The sequence below is a fragment of the Heliangelus exortis genome, chromosome 2 (genome assembly GCF_036169615.1).
Source record: "Heliangelus exortis chromosome 2, bHelExo1.hap1, whole genome shotgun sequence".
Taxonomy (NCBI): Eukaryota; Metazoa; Chordata; class Aves; order Apodiformes; family Trochilidae; genus Heliangelus; species Heliangelus exortis.
In genome coordinates this window covers 427,641-452,575 of record NC_092423.1, presented here as the reverse complement: position 1 = coordinate 452,575, position 24,935 = coordinate 427,641, and the positions used below count along the sequence as shown (strand labels likewise).

Below are 24,935 nucleotides of genomic sequence, written 5' to 3'. Positions count from 1 at the left end.
CCCCCCCCTACTGTCCCTGTCCCGCCCCCCGTCCCTGTCCCCACCCTGTTGTCCCCACTGTCACAACACCCAATCCCGGTGCCGTTCAAAGCTCTGCCCCCCCTGTCGCCCCCCCCTTTCCCCTCGGCCTTTCCCCCGGGTGGGGCGAGGGGCTGGGGGGTGCGGAATGTCCCTGCCCCCCCCCTCCGTGTCCCCGCAGCCGCACACCCACCGGGGGGTCCGTCCGGTTTATTGGGGCCGGGGGGGGGGGGGGGCGGCACGCGGCACGAAACATGCGGGGGGTGGGGGGGCGACACACAGCTACGGGACAACGGCACAAACACGGCACATGCCACCGGGACGGGGGGCTTCGGGGGGGGGGGGAGGGCGTGGGCTGCAGCCCCCTCTGGTCTTGCCCTCGAACCCCCCCTCCCCCAAAAACCAGGGGCATCCCCCCAACCTGCGAGCGGGAGGGGTGAAGCTGGAGTGCAGGGGGGCTGTACCCCTCCTGGGGAGGGAATGAGGAGCACGAGTGGGGAGGGGTCTTCCCCCCGGCAGCCATGACAAGGACGGGGACACGGCTTGGGGAACACACACACACACCCCCCCACGACCCCCCAGGGCTCAACACAACGCGGGGGGGGGACACACGGACACACAGGCGGGCAGGGTCTGTCTGGAGGGGGGGGCCGGAGCCCCCCGAGACACACGCAGGGTCCCGGGCCACGAGATCACACGCGTACATACATGTGCACACACGTGTACACGTACACACGCATGGGGGGGACACGCGTGACACGTGTACACACACACACGCGTGTGCCCACCCCTCACCGCCCCCCCAATTCCCCCCCCCGCCCCGGCCGGCCGGGGGTGCACTGGGGAAGGGGCTGCGGCGCTGGGGGGGGGGCGAGGAGCTGAGCCCCCCCCCCGGTTAGTTCAGCTACCGGGGGGCTCCTGCCGCCCCCCCGGCAGGGGACTGTCCGTGAGGGGGGCGGGGGGCGGTGGCCCAGAGTCCCCCAGCCCTGGGGACGGGGGTCCCGCGTCCTGCTGATGTCACTGTCACGCTGGGGGTTTTGTCGCGCTGGGGGTCCCGTGTCACCAGTGGGGGTGGGGTCCCGTCCCCGCCCCTGCCCATTAGCTGCCGGGGTCGGAGCAGTGTCTCTGCAGGGTCTGTGTGGCCCCGGGGGGGGCCGGGGGGGTGGCCAGGTGGCCAGGCAGGGACAAACGTCGCGGCGAGGTGGCCGCTGGCTCCAACAGCAGCACTAGGTCCGGGGGGGGGGCCCGGGGGTCCGGGGCGGGGGGCGGCTCCAGAGGCACCGGGAAGCTGGGGACCTGCGGGAGAAGGAGGAGGGGGGGGGGGCAGGAGGTCAGGGTCACGGTGGGGACACTCGGGGGGCTGCGGGAGAGGAGGGGCGGGGGGGGGTCATTGCCATGGTGGGCACTGACACCCCCCGCCCAATCTGGGGGTCTCAGGGGGGGGTTATGGAGCCGGAGGGGAGGGGGGGGGGGGGTTCTGTGCTGACCTGAGCGAGGGGCTGGAGGGGGGGGCTGGGGAGGGGCTGCAGCGGCCCGGGGGGTTGGTGGGGGGAGGAGACGGTGCTGTAGGCGGGGGGTCCCGGGGGGGGCTGGCGCTGCAGCAGCTGCAGGATGGAGCCGATGTCTGCGGCCAGGCGGGTCTCCAGCCTGGGGGGGGGACACACACCTCGGGCAGCCGCAGCCCACGGGGGGGCCGCAGCTCTGCCCTGACCCCCCACTTGCATCCCCTTTGTCCATTTCTCCCCCCTCTGGCAGCCCCCCCTTGCACCCCCTTTTGCCCCCGCTTTTGACTCCTCCCCCTTTTCTGCCCCCTTTGGCCCCCACCTCTCCTTTGTCCATTCACCCCCTTTCCACCCCTTTTGTACCCCGCTTTGCCCCCCACTTCCACACCTTCATCCTCCCCTTTTTGCACCTCCTTTGTTCTCACTTTTTTACCCCCTTTTTGCACCCCCTTCCCCCCCTTTTCATTCCCTTTGCCTCCTCCTTTTCTCACCTTTCCCCCTCTCTTGCACCCCACTTTCTACCCTTTATGCCCCTTTGCTCCCCATTTTTATCCCCCTTTACCCCATCCTTCCCCACCTTGCACCCCACTTCCCCCCCTTTGTACCCCTCATTTACACCCCACTTTTCACACCCTTTGCACCCCTTTTCCCCTGCCTTTCCCCCCCCCTTTTTGCACCCTCTTTGCCCTTTTTTTCCTCCCCTTTCCCCCCACACTTGTTCCTTTCTTCCCCCCTCCTCTTTCCACCCCACTTCCCCCCCTGTTGCCCCTCTCCCCCCTTTTTGCCCCCCCGGACCTGCTCAGTTGGCTCTGCAGCAGCTCCAGCCGCGTCTCCAGCTCGGGGCGGTGGCTCGGGGGGGGCAGGGGGACGGGGGGGCAGCGGGGGAGCTCACGGTACTGACTCCCCCGGCCCGCCCCCCAAAAGTTGAAGATGTTGGAGACCCCCGAGAAGGCGCCTGAAAAGCGGAAGGGGGGGGGAGATGAGTGGGTTGTGGGGGGGCAGGAGAGGGGACGGGGGGTGGGAAGGACGGGAGGGGGGAAAAAGGGGTGAAAGAGGCTAAGGGGGGGTTATAAAAGGGGTGCAAACGGGGGAGAGGGCAGGAGAGGGAGGGTTTGGGGGTGCAAGGCGGGATTCTCCCCACAGCCACAGTGCCCCCCCCCCCGCACGCTGTCGGGGGACGGGGCGGGGTGTGGAGCAGAACCCAGGGTGGGGCCTGGGGGGCAGGTGGAGCAAGAGGGGAGGGGGGGGTTTGAAGGGTGCCAGGGGCTGTGCAGGGGGTGTCCTGCCCCCCCCCAAGCCCCCCTCCCCACCTGAGAGGGGGTTGCAGATGTCACTGCCCTCTGGCTCCTCGGGGGGGGGGCTGCCCGGGCGGGCGCTGCAGAGAGGGGACAGCACGGTGGTCCCTGGCCCGGGGGCGGGGGGCTCCTCCTCGTCACTGGAGGGGGGGCTGGAGGGGCAGGGGTCCCACTCGGTCGGCCCGGGGGGAGCTCCGGGGGCCTGGCAGCCCCTGCCCCCCCGGATCGCCCTCTGCCCACTCCGCAGCTCCTCGGCATTGGCAGCGTCTGCGGGGAAGGGACGGGACACAAACCGGGGGTCACTGCAGCCCCCGGGGCCAGGACCCCCCCGTTAAGATCCCCCCCGGCTCCCACCTTTCTCGGTGCGCCGCCGGAAGGACAATTTGCGCTTCCGCAGCCGCTTGAAGCTGCCGTCCATCTCATCACTGCCCGGCGAACCGGGGATCATATTGGTCTGGGGGGGGACACCGGAGGGTGAAGCTGCGGGAGGGGCGTGACAGACCCAGACACCCCCACACCCCCCCGGCTGGGATAGGCAGTGAGGCTGCCAGAACCCCGCATGGGGGCCTTTTGGTGTCATCCCCCCCCAGACAGGAGATGCTGGGAGGTACCCCGGGGGGATGGTCCCCCACCCCAAAGTGTCCTGGGGGGACTGTCCCCCACCCTGAGAATCCCCGGGGTCCCTGTCCCCAAATCCTGAGCCCCCCCGAGGTCCCCATGCCCCATTCTGGATGTCCCTGGGGTCATCTGTCCCTGTCCCCAACCCTCGAACATCCCGGGGTCCCTATCCCCAGCCCCCCACCCCGCAAGCTCCCCCCCCCTCACATCTCGCAGGTTGAAGGTGATCTCCAGGCTGGACCAGAAGTGGTCTGAGAACTCGGGGTACATGTCCAGCACCTCCAGGAGGTCCTCCCGCTGGATCTTGTGGAGGTCGCAGTAGGTCAGAGCCCGCACGTCCCCGTTCGACTTCCCCGGCCGCGCGTACAGGTTCAGCGGCTCCCCAAAAATGTCATTTTTACCTGGGGGTGGGGAGGGGGGGAGAGGTGAGGGTCTCAACCACGGTCTGAGGTCTTGGGGGGGGGGGGTCCCCCGGCGCAGGGTCGGGGTCTCACCAAGGATGGCGACCACCACGTCCCCCCGCAGGATCTCGATGGAGCCGCGGGAGATGAAGTAGAGGGCGGTGAGGACATCGCCGGCGTGGACCAGGGTGTCCCCGGGGGGGGCGTGGGTGGTCTTGAACTTCATGGCCAGGGCTCGCAGGCAGCCCTTGGTGGCCCCCCGGAAGGGTTTGCAGTTCTGCAGCAGACTGCGGTTCAGGTGCAGGCAGATGTCAGCCTGCAGGCACTCGGGGAAGCCCTTCAGAACCTGCCGGGGGGGAACAGGAGGGTCAGAGGGGGGGGCGGGAGGAGCCGATGGGGGCTGGGGGTCACGGGGAGGATGAGGGATGCAGGGGGGCTGGGGGTCATGGGGGGGCTGGCGGCTGAAGGATCCAGGAGGTCACAGGGAGTCTGTGAAGTCATGGTGGCCACAGAGGGTCCGGGGAGTCTAGGGGGCTGCAGGAGGTCTGGGGGGTCCCAGGGGTCTTGGGGATGAGGGGGGTTAGGGGTGTCTGGGGGTCCCAGGGGTCTCGGGGGATGAGGGGGGCTAGGGGTGTCTGGGGGTCAGAGGGGTCTGGGGGCTGCAGGAGGATCTGGGAGGTCCCAGGGGTCAGGAGGGGTCTGGGGGATCCAGGGGGGCTCTGGGTTGGATCCTGGGGATGTCTAAGGAATCCCAGGGGCTCTGGGGGGTCATGGATGGTCCAGGAGGTGTTGGGGGGTGTCACAAGGGAATATGGGGGTGTGTGACAGGGGGATGCCAGGAGGTCCCAGGTGACCTGTGGGGGGAGACATGGCTGGTGCAGGAGGTGATGGTGGGGGTCACAAGGGAATCTGGGGGGGGAGGGGGTGACAGGAGGACTCAGGGGGGGTCCCGCGTGGTCTGGGGGGGTCACGGCTGGTGCAGGAGGTGGCGGTGTGGGAGTCGGGGGTGGGGGGTGTCCCAAGGGGGTGTTCCGGGGGGGCTGCTCACGGCGTTCATGTCGATGCCGTTGGTGTAGGACCAGGCGTGCTGGAAATACTCCTCCAGGCGCTGGCGCAGGGGGTTGGGGATCTGGTGGAAGCGGATGAACTCCCGCACCCGCAGCATCTGCGCGTGGTACCGCGCCGTGCCCGAGTAGAGCCGCTGGATGATGGCGGAGACGTTCCCGAAAATGCTGGCGTACATCAGGGCTGCGGGGGGCAGCGGTCAGACCCCAGAGACCCCCACCCGACACCCACACACACCCCCCACACACACCCCCCATCCTGTGTGCATCAGAGCTGCGGGGAACCGAGGTCAGACCCCCAGAGACCCCCACAGCCCCCCCCCGGCATACATCAGCAGGGTCAGACCCCCGCAGGGACCCCCGCCCACCCAAACACCCCCCAGCGTACATCAGCGGGGTCAGACCCCCGCAGGGACCCCCACCCCCCGGCCCTCCCCACGCACATCAGAGCTGCGGGGGGCAGCGCTCAGACCCCTGCAGGGACCCCCCCCAACCACACACACACACACAGAGCCTCCCGGGTGCCCCCCGGGCTGGGCCCAGCACCCCCCGACTCACCGGCACTGCAGGGGCAGGGTTGGCCATGCTTGGACACACGTGGGGAGGGGGGGGATGGGGAGGGGGGGAGGTGAGGGGGCTGCAGGTGCAAGGTGTGTGTGCACGTGGACACGTGTGTGTACACACTGGCATGCACACGTGTACGTGGATACACACGGCTATGTGCACGCACCTGTGCACACTCACACACATGCTCACACATGCACAGGGGTTGCTTGTGCACACACGTGCTCACACATGTTCTTTTACTGACCATCTGCTCACACAGGTGAGCTTGCACAGGCACACTCACATGCATGCTTGTGTGCACAGGGACACAGGTGAACATGCACACACACATGTGCATGCACAGCAGGGTGCTTGGGCACACACGTGTGCCCTGTGAGATGTACAGATGCTTACACACACACATGCTTGCACAGACACATGCTCACACGCACACCTGTGTACACATGCACAGCCGGGCATGCACTCACATGTATGGACACACACATGCACACAAACCTGTACCCATGTGCACACACACCCGCACGTGTACGTGCACAGCGTGGTGCTTCTGCATTTGCATGCTCACACGTGCTCTGCCACACATACATGTGCTCACACACAAGCACTCTTGCACAGATGTGCTTGCTCACACATGCACACACAGATGGGCATGCACACACATGTGAGTACACACGCACACACACATATGCACACACACACGTGCAGAAACATGTGCACACACACAAACACGTGCTCACACACACGTGCTCCTGTCAGATCTTGGTGACCGCCGTGAGGTTCCTCTGCCCAGCTCACACTGCACACACACACACACGCTCACACTGCACACACACATGCTCACACTGCCTGTGCACACACACACACGTGTGTCCTCTGGCACACACATGCACACACACGTGTCCCCAGGCATGTTCCTCCATAACTCCCAGCCAACCAGGATGACACGGATGGAGATATTCACACACGTGTGCTCCATCCTACACATGCACACTCACACGTGTCCCCAGCTGTGTGTACCCCGTCACAGCACTCACAGCATCACACTTCACACGTGTTGCACCACGTGTGTCCACATCCCCCCTCACGTGTCCCCTGGGACCCCCGTGTTCCCCCACAGCCAGTGAGCCTGACACAGATGGAGCTCTTTACACACGTGTGCTCCATCACGTGTGCACACAGCTACGTGTGCCATCACACATGTGCACACTCACACGTGCTCCATCCCACTCCCAGCCCCCATCCCACACATGTGTCCCATCCCTCCCACTCACATCCAGTGAGCACAACACAGATGGAGATCTCCACTCCCATGTGTGCTCCATCCCACGTCTGCGTGTGCACACTCACGTGTGCTCCATCACACGCCCAACCCCCCCATCCCACACACGTCCTGTGTGTGTGTCCCACACTCACAGCTGATGAGCATGACATAGGTGGAGATTTTCACATCCATGTGTGCTCCACCCCATGTGCACACTCGCACGTGCTCCATCCCACGTGTGCACATAGATGTATGCTCCATCCCAGCTGTGCACACTCAGGCGTGCTACACCCCAGCTGTGCACACTCCCACGTGGTCCATCCCAGGTGTGCACACTCACACTCACATGTGCTCCATCTGAGGTGTGCACACTCACATGTGCTCCCTCACACATGTGCACACTCAGACGTGCTCCCTTACACATGTGCACACTCAGACGTGCTCCGTCCCAGCTGTGCACACATGTGCTCCCTCACACGAGCACACTCACACATGCTCCACCCCAGCTGTGCACACTCAGATGTGCTGAGCACACTCACACATGCTCCACCCCAGCTGTGCACACTCAGATGTGCTGTGCACACTCACACGTGCTCCCTCCCACCCCCAGCCCCCCCTCCCGTGCGTGCCCCCCACTCACATCCGATGAGCATGACGCAGATGGAGAAGATCTTCTCGGAGTTGGTGTTGGGGGAGACGTTTCCGAAGCCGACGCTGGTGAGGCTGCTGAAGGTGAAGTAGAGGGCGGTGACGTACTTGTCCTGGATGGAGGGGCCCCCCCGGGGGTCGCTGCCGTTCAGGGGTTTGCCGAGCTGCTGGCCCAGGGCGTGCAGCCACCCGATGCGCTGCCCCTCCACGTTGCCGATGGCGTACCAGATGCAGGCGAGCCAGTGGGCGATCAGGGCGAAGGTGCACATCAGCAGGAACAGCACCGCCGCCCCGTACTCCGAGTACCGGTCCAGCTTCCGGGCCACCCGCACCAGCCGCAGCAACCGGGCCGTCTTCAGCAGCCCGATCAGCGTGGTGGTCTGGGGAGGGGGGGAGAGGGTGAGACACCCCCCCGGCACCCCCGAAACCACCGACTGGGGAGCCCTGACCCCCACTGAGACCCCCCCGGCACCCCAGAGAAACCACCGACTGGGGAGCCCTGACCCCCCCAGAAGGAGAGAACAGCCCTGACCCCCACTGAGACACCCTCCTCTCCCCCACTAACATCAGCAATCTTCATCTGCCCCGTCATGGGGAAGAGACGGGGGAGAGGGTGAGACACCCCCCCGGCACCCCAGAAGTCCAAAACCAGGGACTCCCAACCCCCCTGCAAGGAGAGGCAGCCCTGAGCCCCCCAGCACCAGCCAGGTGAGCTGTGAGGGGGGATGCAGGGAGTGAGGATGAGACCCCCTCCCCAACACTCCAGAAACCACAGCCTAAGGCTGCCCACCCCCCACAGGTGGGAGCAGCCCTGACCCCTGCCATGACTCCCCTGCCCCATTCTGGGGACCCCCACACTCCCCCCACAGGTGAGAACAGCCCTGTGCCCCACAAAGACCCCAAGCTCCCCAACCTGGGGGCACATGGGACCCCCAAGCATCACCCCATGGGAGGACCCAGCACCAACCACAGCACCTGGCCAAGACCTGGGGGTGCACGTGGGACTCCTCAACATCACCCACGACCTCAGCACCCACCACGAGCATGTGGTTCTGAACCAGGGGCACCTCCAGGACCCCCAAATTTCACCCCATGGGAGGACCCATCCCCAAAACACCACCAGGCAGGGTCCCCGCAGTCCCCCCCGAGGTCAGGCACCTCCTCGGAGCCGGAGCCAAAGATGAGGAGGTCGAAGGGGATGGCGGCCACCATGTCGATGAGGAACCAGCCCTTGAAGTAGTGGATGGCGATCTTGGCGGGGTGGCTGACCACCTCCTCGTTGGAGTTGACGTAGGTGGTGCGGAAGTTGATGAGGATGTCGATGATGAACATGATGTCCACGATCAGGTCGACCACGTTGAGGGGGCTGCAGGAGTACCCACAGTGGTGCCTCTGGGCCTCCTCCTGATCGTTGAGGAGGAAGGCAGCCGAGTAGGGGGTGAAGATGGCGGTGTAGATGACCAGGAGCAGGATCAGCCAGTCCCACACCGCCTTGAAGGGGCTGTAGTGCAGGATGGTCCAGCGGTGGATGCGCGGAGCCTGCAGCTTGTACTCGGGCAGCACGTCGGCCCCCAGAGACAGCACCTGGGAGGGGGGGACGGGCAATCAGTCCAGACCCCTGGACCCTAGTGAGGAATCAGCCCCAGACCCCCACCCTGGGGCAGGGTCTCAGCGATGGACCCCCAGACCGTGAAGATCTGGTAGGAGCTCAGCTCCAGACCCCTGGACTCCCACTCCCCAGGCAGGGGCTCAACTCCAGACCCCCATCCTCAGGCAGGGGCTCAACTATGAACTCCCCAACCCCCAGCAGGGGCTCAGCTCCAGCCCCCTGGACCCCCAAACCCCCATCTTGGAGCAGGGACCCAGCTATGGACCCCCGCACCCCCATCCCTGAGCAGGGGCTCAACTCTGGACCCTCAGCTAGGACTCTGGTCCAGCCCCTCCAGCCTGAGACCCCCAGCCCAGAGCTGGGGCTCAGCTCCAGCCCCCTGACCCCCCTCCCCAGGCAGGAGCTCAGCTCCAGACCCCCAAGCAGGGGCTGACCCCCAGTTGCAAGGCTGCTGTGGGGCACAGGGTGACCCACAGAGGTGACCCTGAGGTGCACATGGGGGGAATAGCAGGCACAGGGGACAAAAAAGCCCCCCCCCACTCTCCCTGGAGCAGCCCCACATGGCTCCCCCCGTGCCCCACAGACACCCCCCAGAGACATCCCCGGCACCAACACTCCCACGGCCCCACCCGAGGGGCTTCCCTGTGCCCCCCGACCCTGCCACTGTGTCACTGCCACTGTGCCACCCCCAAAGCCACAGCAGCCCCCACCCCCCACTCTGTGGCACGGCCACCACGGCATGTCCCTATGCCAGGCTGCTTGGGCACAAGTGCCAAAGACCCCTCTGGCACCTCCCCACCCCGCACACGCTTGTGGACATGCGTGAACACACGTGAACACACATGAACATCTCGGGGGAGGGGTAGGGTGCCCGTCTGGCACCGATAATAAACGGGGAGGGGGCAAATGGGTGACATGAGACCCCAGGACCCAAGTCCCCCTCCAACACCCTCCCAGGGACCCTTGGGAGCAGGGACAGACTGGGGCAGTGACACCCCCAAGACCCCAGACCACGGCCCGGGCCCGGGTGGTCCCTGGGTGGGGGGTTCCACTTTTCCCCTCCCATCCACCCACCTTGTGCCCTGTGGAGACGAGGAGACCCACATGGGGGGGGGGGGGGGAATCGCCCCGGGGGAACATCGGGAGGGGTGCGACACATGTCACGGGGAGGGGGGGACACAAGCAAGAGGTGGTTAAGAGGGGGAGACCCGCAGCCCACCCACGACCACCACCAGGACACCGGTGCCCGCGGGGGGGACACAGTGCACAGACCCTCCCACCACCGCCCCGGGGGTCCCGGTACCTGCTCCTGCCCCCCAGACCCGGCCAGACCCGGGTGGGAGATGCCGGGCGGGGGTCCTGCTCCCCCCCGGGGAGGGGGTCCCGCTGCCCCCCAGGAGGGGGGGTCCCGCCGCCCCGCGGCTCGGGGGTCCCGGCAGCTCCCGCAGCAGCCGCAGGAGCGCTGGGAGCATCCCGGGGGGGGCAGGAGGGGCAGGGGGTATCACACCCCAGCCCCGCACCCCCCGCCCATCCCACCCCTCCCCCCGGCCGGGCAGAGTACGGGGGCCGGACCCCCGGGAGTGTCGCGATGTGTCGGGGGGTGTCGGGGCCGTCGGGAGCGAGAGGGAAATTATTGGGGCGGAAAGATTTTCCCAGGGTGCTCCGGGGCCAGCGCGGAGTCCCCCCCTCCCCCGGCCCCTGGTCCAACCCCCCCGTGCTGCCACCCCCCTGCCTCAGCACCCACCCCCCCCCGGCATGCGCTGGCATGACTGGGGGCTCAGCCTGGGGACCCCCGCCCTGGGGGGATCCTGAACATGCCACGAACACGCCAGGAACACGCCAGGAACATGCCACGAACACGCCAGGAACACGCCAGGAACATGCCAGGAACACACCAGGAACATGCCTGGAACACGCCACCAGCTCTCACCACCCACCCCGGGGGTCCGGGGTCCACGGCCAACCCCTGCCGCCCCCCCTCCGTCCCCGACCTGGGGACACGGGGCGGGGAACACCCCCGGGGGACACCCGCGTGTCCCTGTCACCCCTTGTCCTCCTCGGTGAGGCGGGCAGGCAGCTGGGGAGGTGCGGGGCGAGGTGGTGACAGTAACGGGGACATCCCGGGGACAGGCGGTGACAGTAACGGGGACACGTCCCAGGCTGAGTCACTCGCTGCCACCCCCGCGCCGGGATTTTCCCGCCGGTCCCCGCGTCCCCACGCGTGACAGGGAGGGGACAAAGCCACCGGGGGCGGGAATGTCCCGGTGGTGGCAGCACGGGGAGGGCGAGGGAGAATTCGGTGCCTCAAAGACCCCCCGCGTGCCCCAAACGTGTCACCTTTTGGGGGGGGACGATGACAGGGGACACGAGGTCATGTGTGGTCATAGGAAACAGGGGGACACAGGGCCGGGGGGGATGCTTGGGGGGCCGGGGGGGACAGGAGTTGAGGATGCTGCATGACACAGGGGGGGTGCGGGGGTCCCCTGGGGACACGGCGGGGACAGAGGCACCACAGAGCAAAGCCCCCCCGTCTCCAGCCCCCCACCCACGGCGAGTGGGGGTTCTGTGGGGGTCCCGCTGCCCCTGCCCCCCCACTGCTGCTTTAAGATGCGGCTATGCGTGTCCATTTTCAGCCGGGTCGGGGGGGGGGGGAGGAGCAGGGTTGCGGGGGGCGGCTCCAGCCAAGCGGCTCCCAAACTGGGACAATCCCCGGCTGCAGGGCTGGGGGGGAGTGGTCCCCCCGACGCCCCCAGAGACGCCGGATGCCTCCCCTCCCCCCCCCCCCCCCAAAGCCCCTGTCCCCCGGGGCTGGGACAGCCCTTGCTCCCACCTCCCGGTGCCAGCACTCCCATCCCCAGCCTGAGGGACAGTGTCCCCCCCACGGGCTGTGACCCCCTGCCCTGTCCCCAGCTGTCACACGGATGGAACAGCCCGGGGGGAAAGAGGCAGCACCCAGGACACCCCCCACGGCCTTGGGGAAAGCCCCCTCGTGTCACTCAGCCTCAGGACAGCCCTCCATTGTCCCCCGCAGGCTTGGGGACAGCCCCCCTGTGTCATTCCTCTCTGGGGACAGCCACCATGTGCCCGTGCCGGTGCTGGCACGTGGTGACATCCCGGCCCTCGTCAGGACGCGATGCCACCGCTGTGGCGGTGACAGGGCCACCGGGGGTGACACAACACCTGCCAGTCACCGCGACACAGATCCGGCACCCGGGGACACACACGGCACCTGGCAGTGACACATACGGCAGTGACACGTTCACCGACACCTCCTGTGACACCGGCACCTGCCACCCCCCGGCCACCCACCCGCAGGGCACAGCCCCCTCGCCCCACCACCACCAACCCCGGCGCGGGGCCACCCGGCCACCCCCCAGCCACCCCCGTGTCCCGTTCCCGTGGTGACACTGTGTGCCCACGGCAAAGCCACCAAGCACCCAGACCAGGGGCAGTGACACACCGGGACCCCCCACCCCAAGAAGGGACCCCCAAGAGCTGCACAGACGCCCCAGACCAGGCACCTGGCATCAGCACCCAAAACCCACCTGAACACCAAAAACAACCCTGACACCCAAAACCCATCCCAACACAGGTACTGGCACCCAAAACCCACCCAGGAACCATGAGCTGGCACCCAAAAAACACATGGACACCCAAAAAGGATCCTGGCACCCAACTGGTAACTGAAACCCACTCAGAAACCACGTATTTGCACCTAAAACCCACATGGACACCCAAAAAACACCCCGGCACCAGCACCCAACACTGGGACTGACACCTAAAATGCACCCAAAAACCACATGGAGACCAAAAAAACACAATGGCACCCAACCTCGGTATCAGCACCCAAAACCCACCGAGGAACCACATACTGGCACCCAAACCCCACAAAGACACCCAGAACCATGCCATCAGCCCAAAAGCACCCTGGCACCAGCACCCAACACCAGTACCGGCACCCAAAACTCACCCAGGAAACATGTACTGGGACCCAAAAACCACAAAGACACCCAAAAAGTCACCCCAGTACCAGCACCCAAAAACCCACTCAGGAACCACATACCAGCACCCAAACTCCACATGAACACCCAAAACCCCCATGGACACCCAAAACCCACTGCAGCTCTGGCACCCAACACGGGTAGATCCCAAACAGCCACTGCCACCCAACACCAGCATCCCAAAACCCACCTCAGCACCCCAAAAGCAGCACCAACAACTGCACCCACCCATCACCGGCCCCGGTGGGTCCCTAACACCCCCCCAGGGACCCCAGCACCCAACGCCGACCCCCACTGCCACCGGCACCAATCCCCAGGCCCCCTTAGGGAGACCCGGGCAGGACCAGCCGTGCCCCCGCTGTCACCCACCGCTGGTCATCGGCACGGGGACACCTGGGGACACCCCGCTGTCCCCACGGTACTCACGTCATCGGTGTCCCCCGACATGGGGACGGGGACGGGACCCCGCGGCGGCAGCACCAGCGGGGGACGAGCCGGGGACAGGGGACACGGCGGTGACAGGGGGACGGCCCCAGGGACCGCCCCACCGCCCGACCCCACCCGTGACGCAGGCGCTGAAGGGACACGGTGCTGACCCACACCGACCCACAAAGCCCTACACGGAACCACAACACCGCACATGGACCCACACCCACCCACAGAGCCCCACGCTGACCCACACAGCCCCACACCGACCCACAGAGCCCCACGCTGACCCACTGCACTCTGCCCCACAGCACCCCAAATCCCCATCGCTGTCCCAGGGACCCCCAGGGGACAAACTGACAGCCCCGTCACCTCCCGGGGTCACCCTGTCCCTGCTCATCCCCGGTACCGAACTGCCCCAAAGTTCCCAGGCTGGGGGGGGAGGGATAGGGTGCCCCTGGGGGGGTGACCACCAGCCCCCCCACGCCATGGCACTCCCCGCGGGGGTCTAGGGGCTCAGCAACCACGGAGGTGTGCAGCCCCCCCAGCCCCCCTCCCCCCCCCGGTACCCTCAAGCGTGGGGCCGGCCCTGGGACCCCGGACCCACTCGTGTGCCCACCGGGGAGGCACAGTTGGCCGCCTCCCCCCACGGCCCCCTGTGGAATTGAGTGGGGCTCCGGGGGAGCTCCGTGAATCGGGGGGGCTCCAGGGGAGATCCCGAGGCTCGCGGGGAGGGTTCCGAGAGTCAGGGGAGGAATCCAGGGCCAGAGGGGCTGTGGGGTTCAGGGAGTGGGGATGTGGGGGGCTCTAGGCTCAGGGAGGATTTCCGGGGGTCAGGGGGGGTTCGGGGGTGTTGGGGGGCTCCGGAGGAGGTTCTGGAGGTCAGGGGGGCGCTCCGGGGGTCGGGGTCTCCGCAGCCCGGGATAGGGGTTGCTGTCGGGGCGGGCAGGGTGGGAGGGATCCCCCCCAGTCCCTCGTCCTCCCCCCCCGTACCTCCTGGGCCACCAAGCTGGAGATGCGGACAGCCCGCCGGACCCGCCCGCTCTTGCGGTCCCCGTCGGGGCGGTCGCCGCTGTCGCGACGGGCCGGGACCATGGTCGCAATCAGCGGGGGGAGCCCCGCGACTCCCACTCGCCGCCGCCGCCCCCCATCCCTGCACGGCCCCGCCGAGCCCCGGAGCCGGCGGCAGATGGAGCGGAGGGGGGGGGGGTTGCAGATGGAGCCCACCCCCCCCTCCGCCGCTCCCCGCCTCCTCTGGCCTCCGCCACTCCCCGCGGGGCGGGACCGGGAGCACCCACAGGGGAAACTGAGGCACGGGGGGAGTGTGGAGCAGCTCCCGGGGGTCCCTGCAGCCCTTGCCCACCCCCAGCCCGCTGCGGGACACCCCCCTGAGGAGGGGGTGACACAGCCGCGGGGACAGGGGCGGGGGAAGGGGACAGGGCGGAGCTGGCCCGTGGCCACCGCCGGTTCCCGGTGTCCCTGGCTGGTGGCCAGTGCTGGCCCCCGGCCCCGCTGCGCCTCTGCCCGCCTCCCCGAACCCCCCCCGACCCCGGCGGAGGGAGGGACACAATGTCCCCACGGTGTTCCCATTGGAGTCCTGTGCCCCCTCTCCCCCCTGTACAATCACGGGGGGGCAGCAGAACCCGCCCTGCCGGAGTTGGGGGGGGGGTCCCTGTCACCGCAAGTGGCCACCAGGCCCGAGTGCGATGACCTTGACGGGTGGCCCGGTGGCTGGGGGGGCCACAGGTGACTAACGGTGGCCCCCCAGTCCTCCCCCGGGGGTCCCCAGGGCGGGCGCCCGCGGCAGGAACCACCACCCGGCACCAGGACCTCCTCAACTGGCACCGGCACCACGGGGCGGGGGGCACCACCGGGACCTCCCCACTGACACTGGGACCACCGAACCAGCAATGAGACCAACATCTGGCACCGCACGACCCCCTTCCCCGGTACAGGCTCAGCCCCAGCCCAGCCCTTGGGCCCTGGGGGTCTCGGTGGGGACCCCCAACCCCCACCCCCCCAGGGGCAACCGACATGGCCGAGCACCCACCCCAGGGCAGCCGCGTGCCCCCGCCCCACGGGGTGCGGGCAGGGGGAGGTCGGCGTGGGGGTTTCGGCAGCTGCACGCACAACCCCGAGATTAATTAATTCCCAGGCGACGGCAATCAGGGCGCCAGGCTCATTAACGAGGGGGCGGCACGGGGGGGCAGACGGCGCCCAGCCGGGGGTGGAGGGGGAAAGGGGGAAGGGGGAAGGGGAAGGGTGCAGAGAGGCCCCCATCCCACCGAGGGTACCGCAGGTGCTCCGGTACCGAGCGAGGGGCGCGGGGCTGGGTGCCCACCCCGGAGGTGGTGGTGGGGGGATCCCAATGGGCCCCCTCTGACGTGTGAGAGCAGATGGAGGGGGGGGCCGCCAGCTGCCGGGGTCCCCCAGGGAGCAGCGAGGCAGGGGGGCTGCGCTGGGGGGTGGGGACACAGCAGAGGGGTGGGTAGAGGGTCCAAACCCCCACTGGGGGGTCTCGGGGGGTCCGTGGCCCGGCAGCCCCGCGGCTGAGGAGCAGCAGCCGCACTCCGGGGGTCATTAAAGCCGCTGCCGACTCGCGGGGCCATATGGTGGTTACACAACGGGGGGGAATCAGCCCCCCCGAGGCCCCCCGGGCCCACACCCCCCAACCGCCTCCGGTCAGGGTTCCAGGAGGAGGATACCACTCCCTAACTCCTGCTGTTGGGCCCCCTGGGACTTCACCCAGACAAGGCACCCACCAGCATGGGGACCCCCTGGGGGGCATCACCCCCCAGCTCCAGCATCACCCTTGAGCTCCAGCATCACCCCTCACCACTGCCCCCCCAGCTCCATCCCCCCCTCCCCCCTGTCCCCCCGGGGCGGTCCCTACCTGGGTGACCTTCTCGGTGACATTGTGCGTTCGCTCCTTCAGCTTGGTGGGGGCGATGATCTCCCCCTCGCCGGGGGGGGCCCCCAGGAAGGGGTCTGCCTTGAAGTCGACGAAGCTGAGGGTGATGTGGGGGATGCGCCCGATGGCCCCGCACGGCCCCAGCTCCGGCTCCGACCTCCAGTGCAGCAGCGCGCTCCGGAGGGTGGCCACGGGCCCTGGGGGGGCACTGTCACCACCGGGGGGCCACGGTAGGAGAGGGGGGTAAGGGAGGGACCCCATGGTGGGGGAGTAATGGGGAGTCCAAGGGCTGGGGGACCCTCATGGCAAGGGGAGGGGGGGGCTCTGGAGGGTGTGGGGGGTCCCATGGTGGTGCTGGGGGAGGTTCCATGGGGGAAATGGGAAGCCCCAGGGGGGTCCCATTGCGGGAGAGGGAGCTCTGGGGTGGGGGGAATGGGGAGTCCCAGGGTTTGGGGGCAGGCTGGAGGCTGGGGAGCAGTGGAGGTCCCTCTTTGGGGTGTGCTACCCCCCTGGATGGGATGAGGGTGAAGCCCCCCATCTGTAACAGGCTTGGGGACGGGGGGGAAACCCTATATAGGGGGTGAGACCGCCCTGGAACAGGCCAGGGGGTGACACCCCGAGGCAGGGGACTCAGGGGGGACCCTGGGCCAGACACTGGAGCCACCGGTGTCACTGCAGCCACGTGCAGCCACCACACCGAGCCAGGAGCCTGAGGAGCTGCCAGTGCAACCAGTGTCCCCCCCAGCCATGTCTGCCAGTGTCCCAGTGGGGGTGGCAGTCCTGGTGGCAGTTCTCTGAGGGGGGTGGCAGTGTCCCAGTGGGGGTGGCAGTGTCCTGGTGGCAATGCCATGGTTCGTACCGGTGCCAGAGCCGTGGTGGATGCCGGTGCTGGCACTGCCGTGGTGGTGGTGGTGGCCACTGTGACACCACTTGTCACCTTCACTCTTGATGGCATCGATGTCGTCCACAGAAGAGGCGCGGCGCAGGCTGCGGAGGCTCTCCCGGCTGCGGGCCAGGCCCCGCTCAGGGACACTGGGGACATTGGGGACACTGGTGGTGGCACAGGGGGCCAGGCCCCGCTTGGGGACAGCGGTGACACAGGGTGCCAGGCGGCCGGCACATGGTGAGGAGTGGGTGACGGGGGGCTCTGTCCCCATCAGTGCCACCTCGGCAGCATCCCCCGGCTCCAGCGAGGAGGTGGCTTCATCCCCGACCTCCTCCTCATCTTCCTCCTCCTCCTCCTCCTCCTGGTCCCCTTCCGGGCTGGGCCCGTGGTTCCGCTTGGAGAAATCCACAACGACGGCGTCGGGTGGCCCTGGTGTCACCGCTGTCCCCGGGGCTTTGGTCCCCGCCAGCGCCAGCAGCGCCGGCAGCTTCAGCCGCAGGGATCGGCTGCGTCCTGGGGGGTAAAAGGGACCCGTCTGGGGGGGGTCTGACCCCCAAACCCACTCCCGGGGGGCTGTGGGGGGTCTGGTGGTGGCCAAGCCCCAAGGTGGTGGCACAAACCCCTCCAGTGCCACCATGACCACCACTCCCCCCCCAGCGGCTCTGTCCGTACCTGGGGGTCCCCAGGCAGGGGGGGTGACCCAGTGGTTGGTGTCAGGGGTGGGGGGGGGTCCCGACCGCTCCCCCCTCTCAGTCACAGCCTCGAAGTTGAGGATGAACATGATGACCGCCCCCTCCTCGTTCTTCACCGGCACCACGTCCACCAGGCACGGGAAGCAGCTGCCTGCAGGGGGGAGGGAGGTCAGTGCCAGACCCTCGCCCACCGACCCCACACCCCCACCCCTTCCTAATCACCCCCCTCCTGTCCCCCACCCCATTCTGGACACCCCTCTTGTTCCCCTCCACCCCATCCTACCCGCCCCTTGTGCTTCCCCACCCCATAACCGGTACCCCCAGTTCCCCCCACCCCGTAGCCACCCCCCCCTCTCTGGAGGCAGGAATTGCTGCCCCAGCCCCATCGCCGGGGGAAACTGAGGCACAAGGAGCATCGTTTCACCAAGACCACCCCCCAAAAAAGACCTGGAGACTACACGGGGGGGGGGGGGGGGGGGAGGCTGTAAGGGGGGAAGTAGTGCCGGGGGGGGCGGGGTCTGTGAGGGGGGGAAGCAGTGTCCGGGGGTGGGGGGCAGGCGAGGTGCTGGGGGGGCTTAAGCAGCTCAGGCCTCGTTAACAGCTGGAGTGTTAATCCCACGGCACAGCTGTGGGGGGGCTACGGGGGGGGGGCAGCCCGGGGTAACCTCTGCTGCGAGGGGAGGGGGCAGCATTGCCCCCCCTCCAGCTGCTCCTGGGGGTCTCCATCTGCCTGCGGGGGAGGGTCTGCAGCCCCCCACCACAGAGCAGCCCTGGGGATACCGCCCCCGGACACACACACACACGAGATGATGCCGGATTATCCCCCCCGCAGCCCCCCCGCCACATCCCCCCCCAGACATGTCCCCCCCCCCGCTGGCAGCGATCCCGGCCACCCGCGCCGGCGATGTTGTCGCTGCGGGTGCCAGCTGGCACTGCCGCTGTCACCCTGTCCCCAACCCCGCGGGGGGAATCCCTGCCCGCACGGGGGGCTTGGGGAGTGGGGGGGTGTTGCCGGAGGGGGGGATTTTCCACCTCCGCCTCTGCCTCATCCTTCCCCCTCCCGGCCCCCCCAGTAAATCCTAATCTCCTGGTGTCCCACCCCCGGCTCATGCCCACCCCCGGGGGTCCCTCCATGAGGGGGATGCAGTGGTGGGACCCCCACCCACCCCACAGTGTCCTGTTGTGAGGCAGGGGAGGCAGTGTGACCCCCCCCACCCCTGGGGTCTGTTGGAGGGGAGGGCGGGACCCCAGTGGGCCCCCCGCCCGTGAATACGCTGCTCACCTCAGTGTGTGGGGGGGTGTCGGGGGTCCGCAGACCCCACCCCGTGGCACACGGACCTCGGGAGGGCTGGGCTGGGGGGCAGGACTGGCCCAAGGGACCCCCCGGTGCGGGCCCCCCCCGCCTTGGCACCGCCGCCGCCGCGCCGGCTTTATGCCTAAATATGGCTGCGGGCAGCAACGCGGGGAGCGACACGCCACGACTTGACACGCCACGACACGCCGCGACATGACACGAGGTCCTACTCCGGCCGCGGCCCCACCATAGGGTGTGGGGGTGCGGGGTTTAGGGGCGCGGGTGACGCCCCTGGGGGGGAGCAGGCTCCGGACCCCCCAACACTGGAGTCACCCCGTAGCGTCCTGGAGGGGGGCTGCGCTAAGCCCCCACCCCTCAGTGTCCCCCTGTGTTTCCCCCCCACATCACCCAGCCCCCCCAGAGTCCCTTAGCTCCCCCCATCACTCAAAGGCACCCACTGACACCCCCTGGACCCCAAATACACCCACACCCCACATACACCCCCCAAGGGGCAGCACCGAGAGACCCCCCCAGCGTGAACCCCCCCAGGACCCTGTCTGCTCCCCTCCCTCCCTCTGCAGCCCCCCATCCTCTGTGCCCCTCCACAGACAGCAGCTGCTGCAGGACCCCCCCAGACCCCCCCCAGGTGTGGTGCAGACCTGTGAGTACGGGGACATCCCCCCCCAAATCCTGGGGGTCAGACCCTGTGGGGGGGGTCATACCCCCCCAACACTCTGCCCTGGGGGTTCCAGAGGGGTTCCTGGTGACTATAAATAATCCCCCCGGGACAGCCCCCCCGGGTGGGACACGGCCGAACCATGGCCCCCCCTCCCTCACCGTACATCGCAGGGGGGGGGCCTGGCTGGGAGTTGGGGCAGGGGGGGTGGAGCTGCCCCCCCTCCGGGTCAGCCCGGCCTTTCCCTGATCTGGGGATGCTGCCGGACCCCCCCCGAGACCCCTCCCACACCCCCGGGTCAGCCCTGCCATGCCCTGTGCTGAGGACCCCCCCGCCCCACCGGGGCTCCCCCCACCCCTGCTCCCCCCAAGTGCCTGCTGGAGAGGGGGCTGGGACACCCCCCACACTGCTGTGGGTGGGGTATGAGGGGAGGGGGCTGCAGCCCTGTCCTGGGACCTCCACCTTAGTGTTGGGGGGGCCCCAGGCCAGGAGCAGCCCCCCCCCACGATGGCCCCAGGTTAGGGGGTTCCCAGGGTCACCCACCCCATCACCACCCCCGAGGGCTGGCACTGGGACCCCCCCTGGTGGCCCCCCCAGGGCTGCCGAGTGACATGGGCCACGTGCCACCCCTGGCACTGCGCTGGGGTCCAAAGGCCACCGGTGCCACCTGTGCCAGCCCCGCCTGGGACACGAGGGTGACACGGTGACAGGTAGGGACCGGGGGGGTTCCCCTGCACTCCCCCCGCCCCACAGCTGTCCCCTCGCCCCACCCCCCCTGCATCCTGAGGCCACCGTGGAGGCTCCATGTGGCACCTGGCACTGGTCACCACATGTCACCTCACACCCCACAATGCCACGGGGGGGCTGAGGACCCCCAGCAGTGCCTCTGGGGCAGGATGGACCCCCCCTCACTGCCACTCACTGCCACTCCTCAGCGTGAAGCCACCGTGTGACAGATGTCTCCAGCACGGCCACCAGTGCCATGACATGATGGATAACCCTGGCGTGGCCACCAGTGCCACAGTGTGACAGATGTCCCTAACACAGCCACCAGTGCCACCACATGACAGATATTCCTGGTGCAGCCAGCACTGCCACCACACGCCAGATGTCCCCAGCAGGGCCACCGATGCCATGACATGACAGATGTCCCCAGCATGGTGCCGTGGCATGCCAGATGTTCCTGGTGCAGCCACCGGTGCCATGACATGACAGATGTCTCCAGCACATCCACCAGTGCCACCACACGCCAGATGTCCCCAGCAGGGCCACCAATGCCATGACATGACAGATGTCCCCAGCAGGGTGCCGTGGCATGCCAGATGTTCCCGGTGCAGCCACCGGTACCACCACATGATGGATGTGCCCAGCGTGGCCACCGGTGCCATCGCATGACGGATGTCCCCGGCACGTCCAACTCCCCCGCAGGTTGGTGATGTCCCTCGGCCACCGCCAGCCCCCCCAGCAGGGTGGTGCCCCCACGCCCCGGGTCCTACCGTCCTTGCGGTAGAAGCAGATGTCCACCTTGCGCTCCTCGGCGCCCAGCAGGGCCTGGGCGATGGCGGCGGCGGCGCGGCGCTGGGTGCGGGGCCCGTGGAGGAAGTCGCAGGTGCTGGGCTGCTGCATCACCTCGGCCCGCGAGTACCCGCAGAGGCGGCAGAAGCCGTCGTTGCAGTAGATGACGGCGCAGTTGGCCACCCGCGCGTTGGCGATGATGAACTTGCGGCCTTGGGGGTTTGGGTAGAGGGGGGGATGAGGGGGTCAGCACCGGCGGGACCCCCGCTCGGCACCGACACCACCCCCCCGGGCTGCCCGTGGCTCTGGGCTCCTCCTGAGCGAACCCACAAGGGGTGCCCTTGTCCACAAGACCACCTTTGGGAACCCAACACCACCCTCATCACCACGTGGACCCCGATACCACCATAGGGAACACAGCACCACCCCAGGGACCCCAACACTGCAGTCATTACCACAAGGGCCTCAATATCACCATGGGGAGCCCAACACCACCATGGGGAACCCCAACATCACCCCCAACATCACCCCAGGGACCCCAATGCTGCCATGGGGATCCCACAGACCCCATCACCACCATGGGGAACCCACCACCCCAGGGACCCCAATGCCACAATCATTGCCACAGGGGCCTCAATGTATCACCCCAGGGACCCCAACACCACCACGGGGATCCCAGGGACCCCATCACCACCATCATCACCACGGGGAATCCAACACCACCACTGAGACACCACCACAACGGGAACCTCACCACCATCATCACCCCCAGGGACCCCAACTCCACCACGGGGACCCCCAACACCACCATCACCCCAGGGACCCAAACACTGTCATTATGGGGGCCCTCATCACTGCCACCACCCTGGGGACCCCACCACGACCACCCATGGGACATGGCAGGACCCCAAGAGGACCCTAGCTGGAGGGCAGAGGCTCAGCGGATCTGCCCCCCACCCCACGCACAACCCCCACCATGTGACCTGTCCCCCCTCAGTGACACCCCTACCAGTGGCACCAGTGACGGCCCCTGGTGGAGCATCACCCCCACATTATCCCCCGAGCCTGACCTCAGAATAAGGACCGGGACCCCCTAGGATCCCCCTAGCCCCCGCTGCCCACAGGAGGGGCCATAGGCTGGCTGCGACCCCTCCTCAGGGACTGGGGGGACCCCAAGGGACCTCAGCCTTGGACTCAGGGGATGGCACCACCCGAATGTCCTCGTCACCTGCACCCCAGCCCCCCCACAGCCACACGCTCCCCGGTGCCCATTCCCCATCCCTGCACCCGCCCCAACCCCTCCCCACCCATGTCCCCAGGCCCCCCCCCCGCTCTGTTCCCCCCCCCCAGACTCACTCTGTCCCTCGAACTTGCGGATGATGGTGTCCAGGAAGGTGTTTTGGGGGGCGACGTGCCCCCGCCGCACCGGCATCCTGCGGGCCCATGGGGGGCAGCGCTGCCGCCGCTCCGCTCCGCTCCGGGGGGGCCCCGCGCCGCGGGGGGTCCCGCTCCTGCCCTTCAGCCAAGGACGGCGCCGGCGGGGCGGCTGCGGGGGGGGTGGGGGGCGGCTCCCAGGGGGGCCCCGGGGGGGTATGGCTGGCACCGGGGGTGGGGGGGAGAAACCCGGTCCCGGTTCAGACCCGGCGCGTGGAGGGGGGTGGGCTCGCAGGGGTTAATTCCGGGCCCTCCCCCCCGCCCAGCCGGGCCGGACCCGCCCGCCGCGGTGCCGGTACCGGGTGCAACCCCCCCCCCCCCCGCGCTACCCGCTGGGAGGGCGCAGCATCGGCCTTATTTAGTCAGGGAGAGGCTGGGGGGAAGGAGCCCCCGCCCCGCCCGGTTCGGCTGGGTTCGGCTCGGCTGGTTAAGCGGCCCGGCGGGACTCGGCTCAGCGGGGTTCGGCCCGACTCGGCTCGGTTCGGCCCGACTCGGTTCGGCTCGGTTCGGCCCGGCCCGGTTCGGGTTGGTTGGGCCCCGGTGGACTCGGCCCGGTTCGGCCCAGTCCGCTGGGGTTCGGCTGGACTCGGCGAGGCTGGCGTGGTTCGGCGGGACTGGGTTCGGCCCGGTTCGGTTCGGCCCGGCGGGTCTGTCCGGGCGCTGCTGTTGACAGCCGGGCCGGGGCGGGGCGAGCGCGGCGGCAGCCAATGGCGGGAGGGGGGGGGAGGTGAGGGGTGGGCGTCCCCCCCCCTGCCCCGCCCGGCCCCGCCCCCCGCCAGGGGTCCCCGCGTCCCCCCCGAACACCCCCTTGGGGACACGGAGGCACTGGGATACTGGGATACTGGGACACTGGGATTCTGGGATACTGGGATTCTGGGATACTGGGGCACTGGGATACTGGAACACAGGGATACTGGGATTCTGGGATACTGGGACACAGGGATACAAGGACATGGGGACAGCTGCCAGGGACAGGAAGAGCCTCCAAGGAGCAGCTGGGTCCTGGCCAGTCCCAGTTCCAGTCCCAGTGCTGGTGCCAGTCCTGGTGCTGACCCTGGAGCTTGTCTCACTGTCTGTCCCAGTCACAATCCCAGTCCAGGACTCAGAACCACTTCCAGTCCCTGTTCCAGTGCTGGTCCAGCCCAGTCCCAGTTCATCCCCAGGCCTGTTCCAGCTCTGCTCCCAGACTGGTTTCAGTTGCAGTCCCAGTTGCAGTCCCAGTCGCAGTGCTGAGTCCCAGCCCAGTTCCAGTCTATGCCCTTGTTCTGGTACCAGTCCCCATCCTGATCCCAGTGCTGGGCCCAGGCCGAGTTTCAGTCTCACTTCATTCCCAGTCCCACTCCAGCCTAGTCCCAGTACCAATCCAGTCCCAGTACAATTTCAAGGTCTGGTCCCAGTCCAATCCCAGTCCAACTCCCAGTCCATTCCCAATCCCAATTCCTGTCTCAACTCAGTCCCAGTTCCAGACCCACTACAGTACCAGTCCCAATCCCATCTCTGTCCCAGTCCAGTACCAGCCCAGTCCTGGTTCAAATCCAGTCTCAATCCCAGTCGGGTCCCAGTCTCAATGTCACAGTCCCAGTTGACCCCATTACAGCCCAGTCCCAGCTCCAGTCTGGTCCGGTCCAGTCCCTCCCAGTTCATCCCAGTTCCCCCCGGGCTCTGTCCCAGGTGCTGAAACTGGATCCGGACCCGGCCCGAACCCTCCGGGACCCAAAAGCCCCGCCCAGACCCCGCCCCCCATGAGCGCAGCCAATGGGAGCGGCTCTGGGCAGTGATTGACAGCTGGCCCCTCCCCCGCTGGGGGGCTGCGGCGATCTGGGGAGCGGGGGAGGCATCCAAAGACCCCCCAGGGGAGGACCCCCCCCCCCGATACACCCCTGCTTCGACCCCCCTTGGGGGTCCCTGTGTTCCCCCCCCCGGAGCCATCCCCCCAGTGCCCCCCGGTGCTTCCCCGCCGATGCTCCCCCGGTGCCGCCCTCCCCTCCGAATGCTCCCCGGTGCCCACCCCCTCCGGGTGCCTCCCCCCCGATGTCCCCTGGTGCCGCCCCCCGGTGCCGCCCCCCCCACGGATTTTCCCCCCAACCCCCGGTGCCCACCCCCCGGTGCTCCCCACC

General features: G+C 68.1%; 1 protein-coding gene across 2 annotated transcripts; it reads right to left on the bottom strand.

Moving 5' to 3' along the window:
* Positions 1-220: 220 nt before the first annotated feature.
* On the bottom strand, positions 221-23,956 carry KCNH2 (potassium voltage-gated channel subfamily H member 2). 2 transcript variants are annotated; one of them, XM_071734443.1, is made up of 16 exons: positions 22,741-23,956; positions 21,366-21,596; positions 17,880-18,050; positions 17,181-17,720; positions 16,304-16,518; positions 8,533-8,958; positions 7,600-7,754; positions 7,367-7,452; positions 4,883-5,082; positions 3,928-4,180; positions 3,641-3,834; positions 3,170-3,269; positions 2,831-3,082; positions 2,316-2,475; positions 1,506-1,665; positions 221-1,314 (listed from the first exon to the last, which is right to left on the bottom strand). In XM_071734443.1, exons 1-16 carry the CDS (start codon positions 22,814-22,816, stop codon positions 1,117-1,119), a joined length of 3,417 nt encoding a protein of 1,138 aa, XP_071590544.1. In that variant the 5' UTR covers positions 22,817-23,956; the 3' UTR covers positions 221-1,116. The 2 variants fall into 2 exon arrangements, with proteins under 2 accessions (XP_071590544.1, XP_071590543.1); XM_071734442.1 differs by having other exon boundaries at positions 7,367-7,754.
* Positions 23,957-24,935: the final 979 nt, after the last annotated feature.

Excerpts from the sequence above, each read along its gene's own strand:
- KCNH2 (XM_071734442.1), bottom strand. The coding sequence starts at position 22,816 with ATGCCGGTGCGGCGGGGGCACGTCGCCCCCCAAAACACCTTCCTGGAC. Across the intron at positions 2,476-2,830 it reads CATCTGCAACCCCCTCTCAG|GCGCCTTCTCGGGGGTCTCC; the intron begins GTGGGGAGGGGG and ends TCCGCTTTTCAG. Across the intron at positions 1,666-2,315 it reads CTGCAGAGCCAACTGAGCAG|GCTGGAGACCCGCCTGGCCG; the intron begins GTCCGGGGGGGC and ends TCCCCCCCCCAG.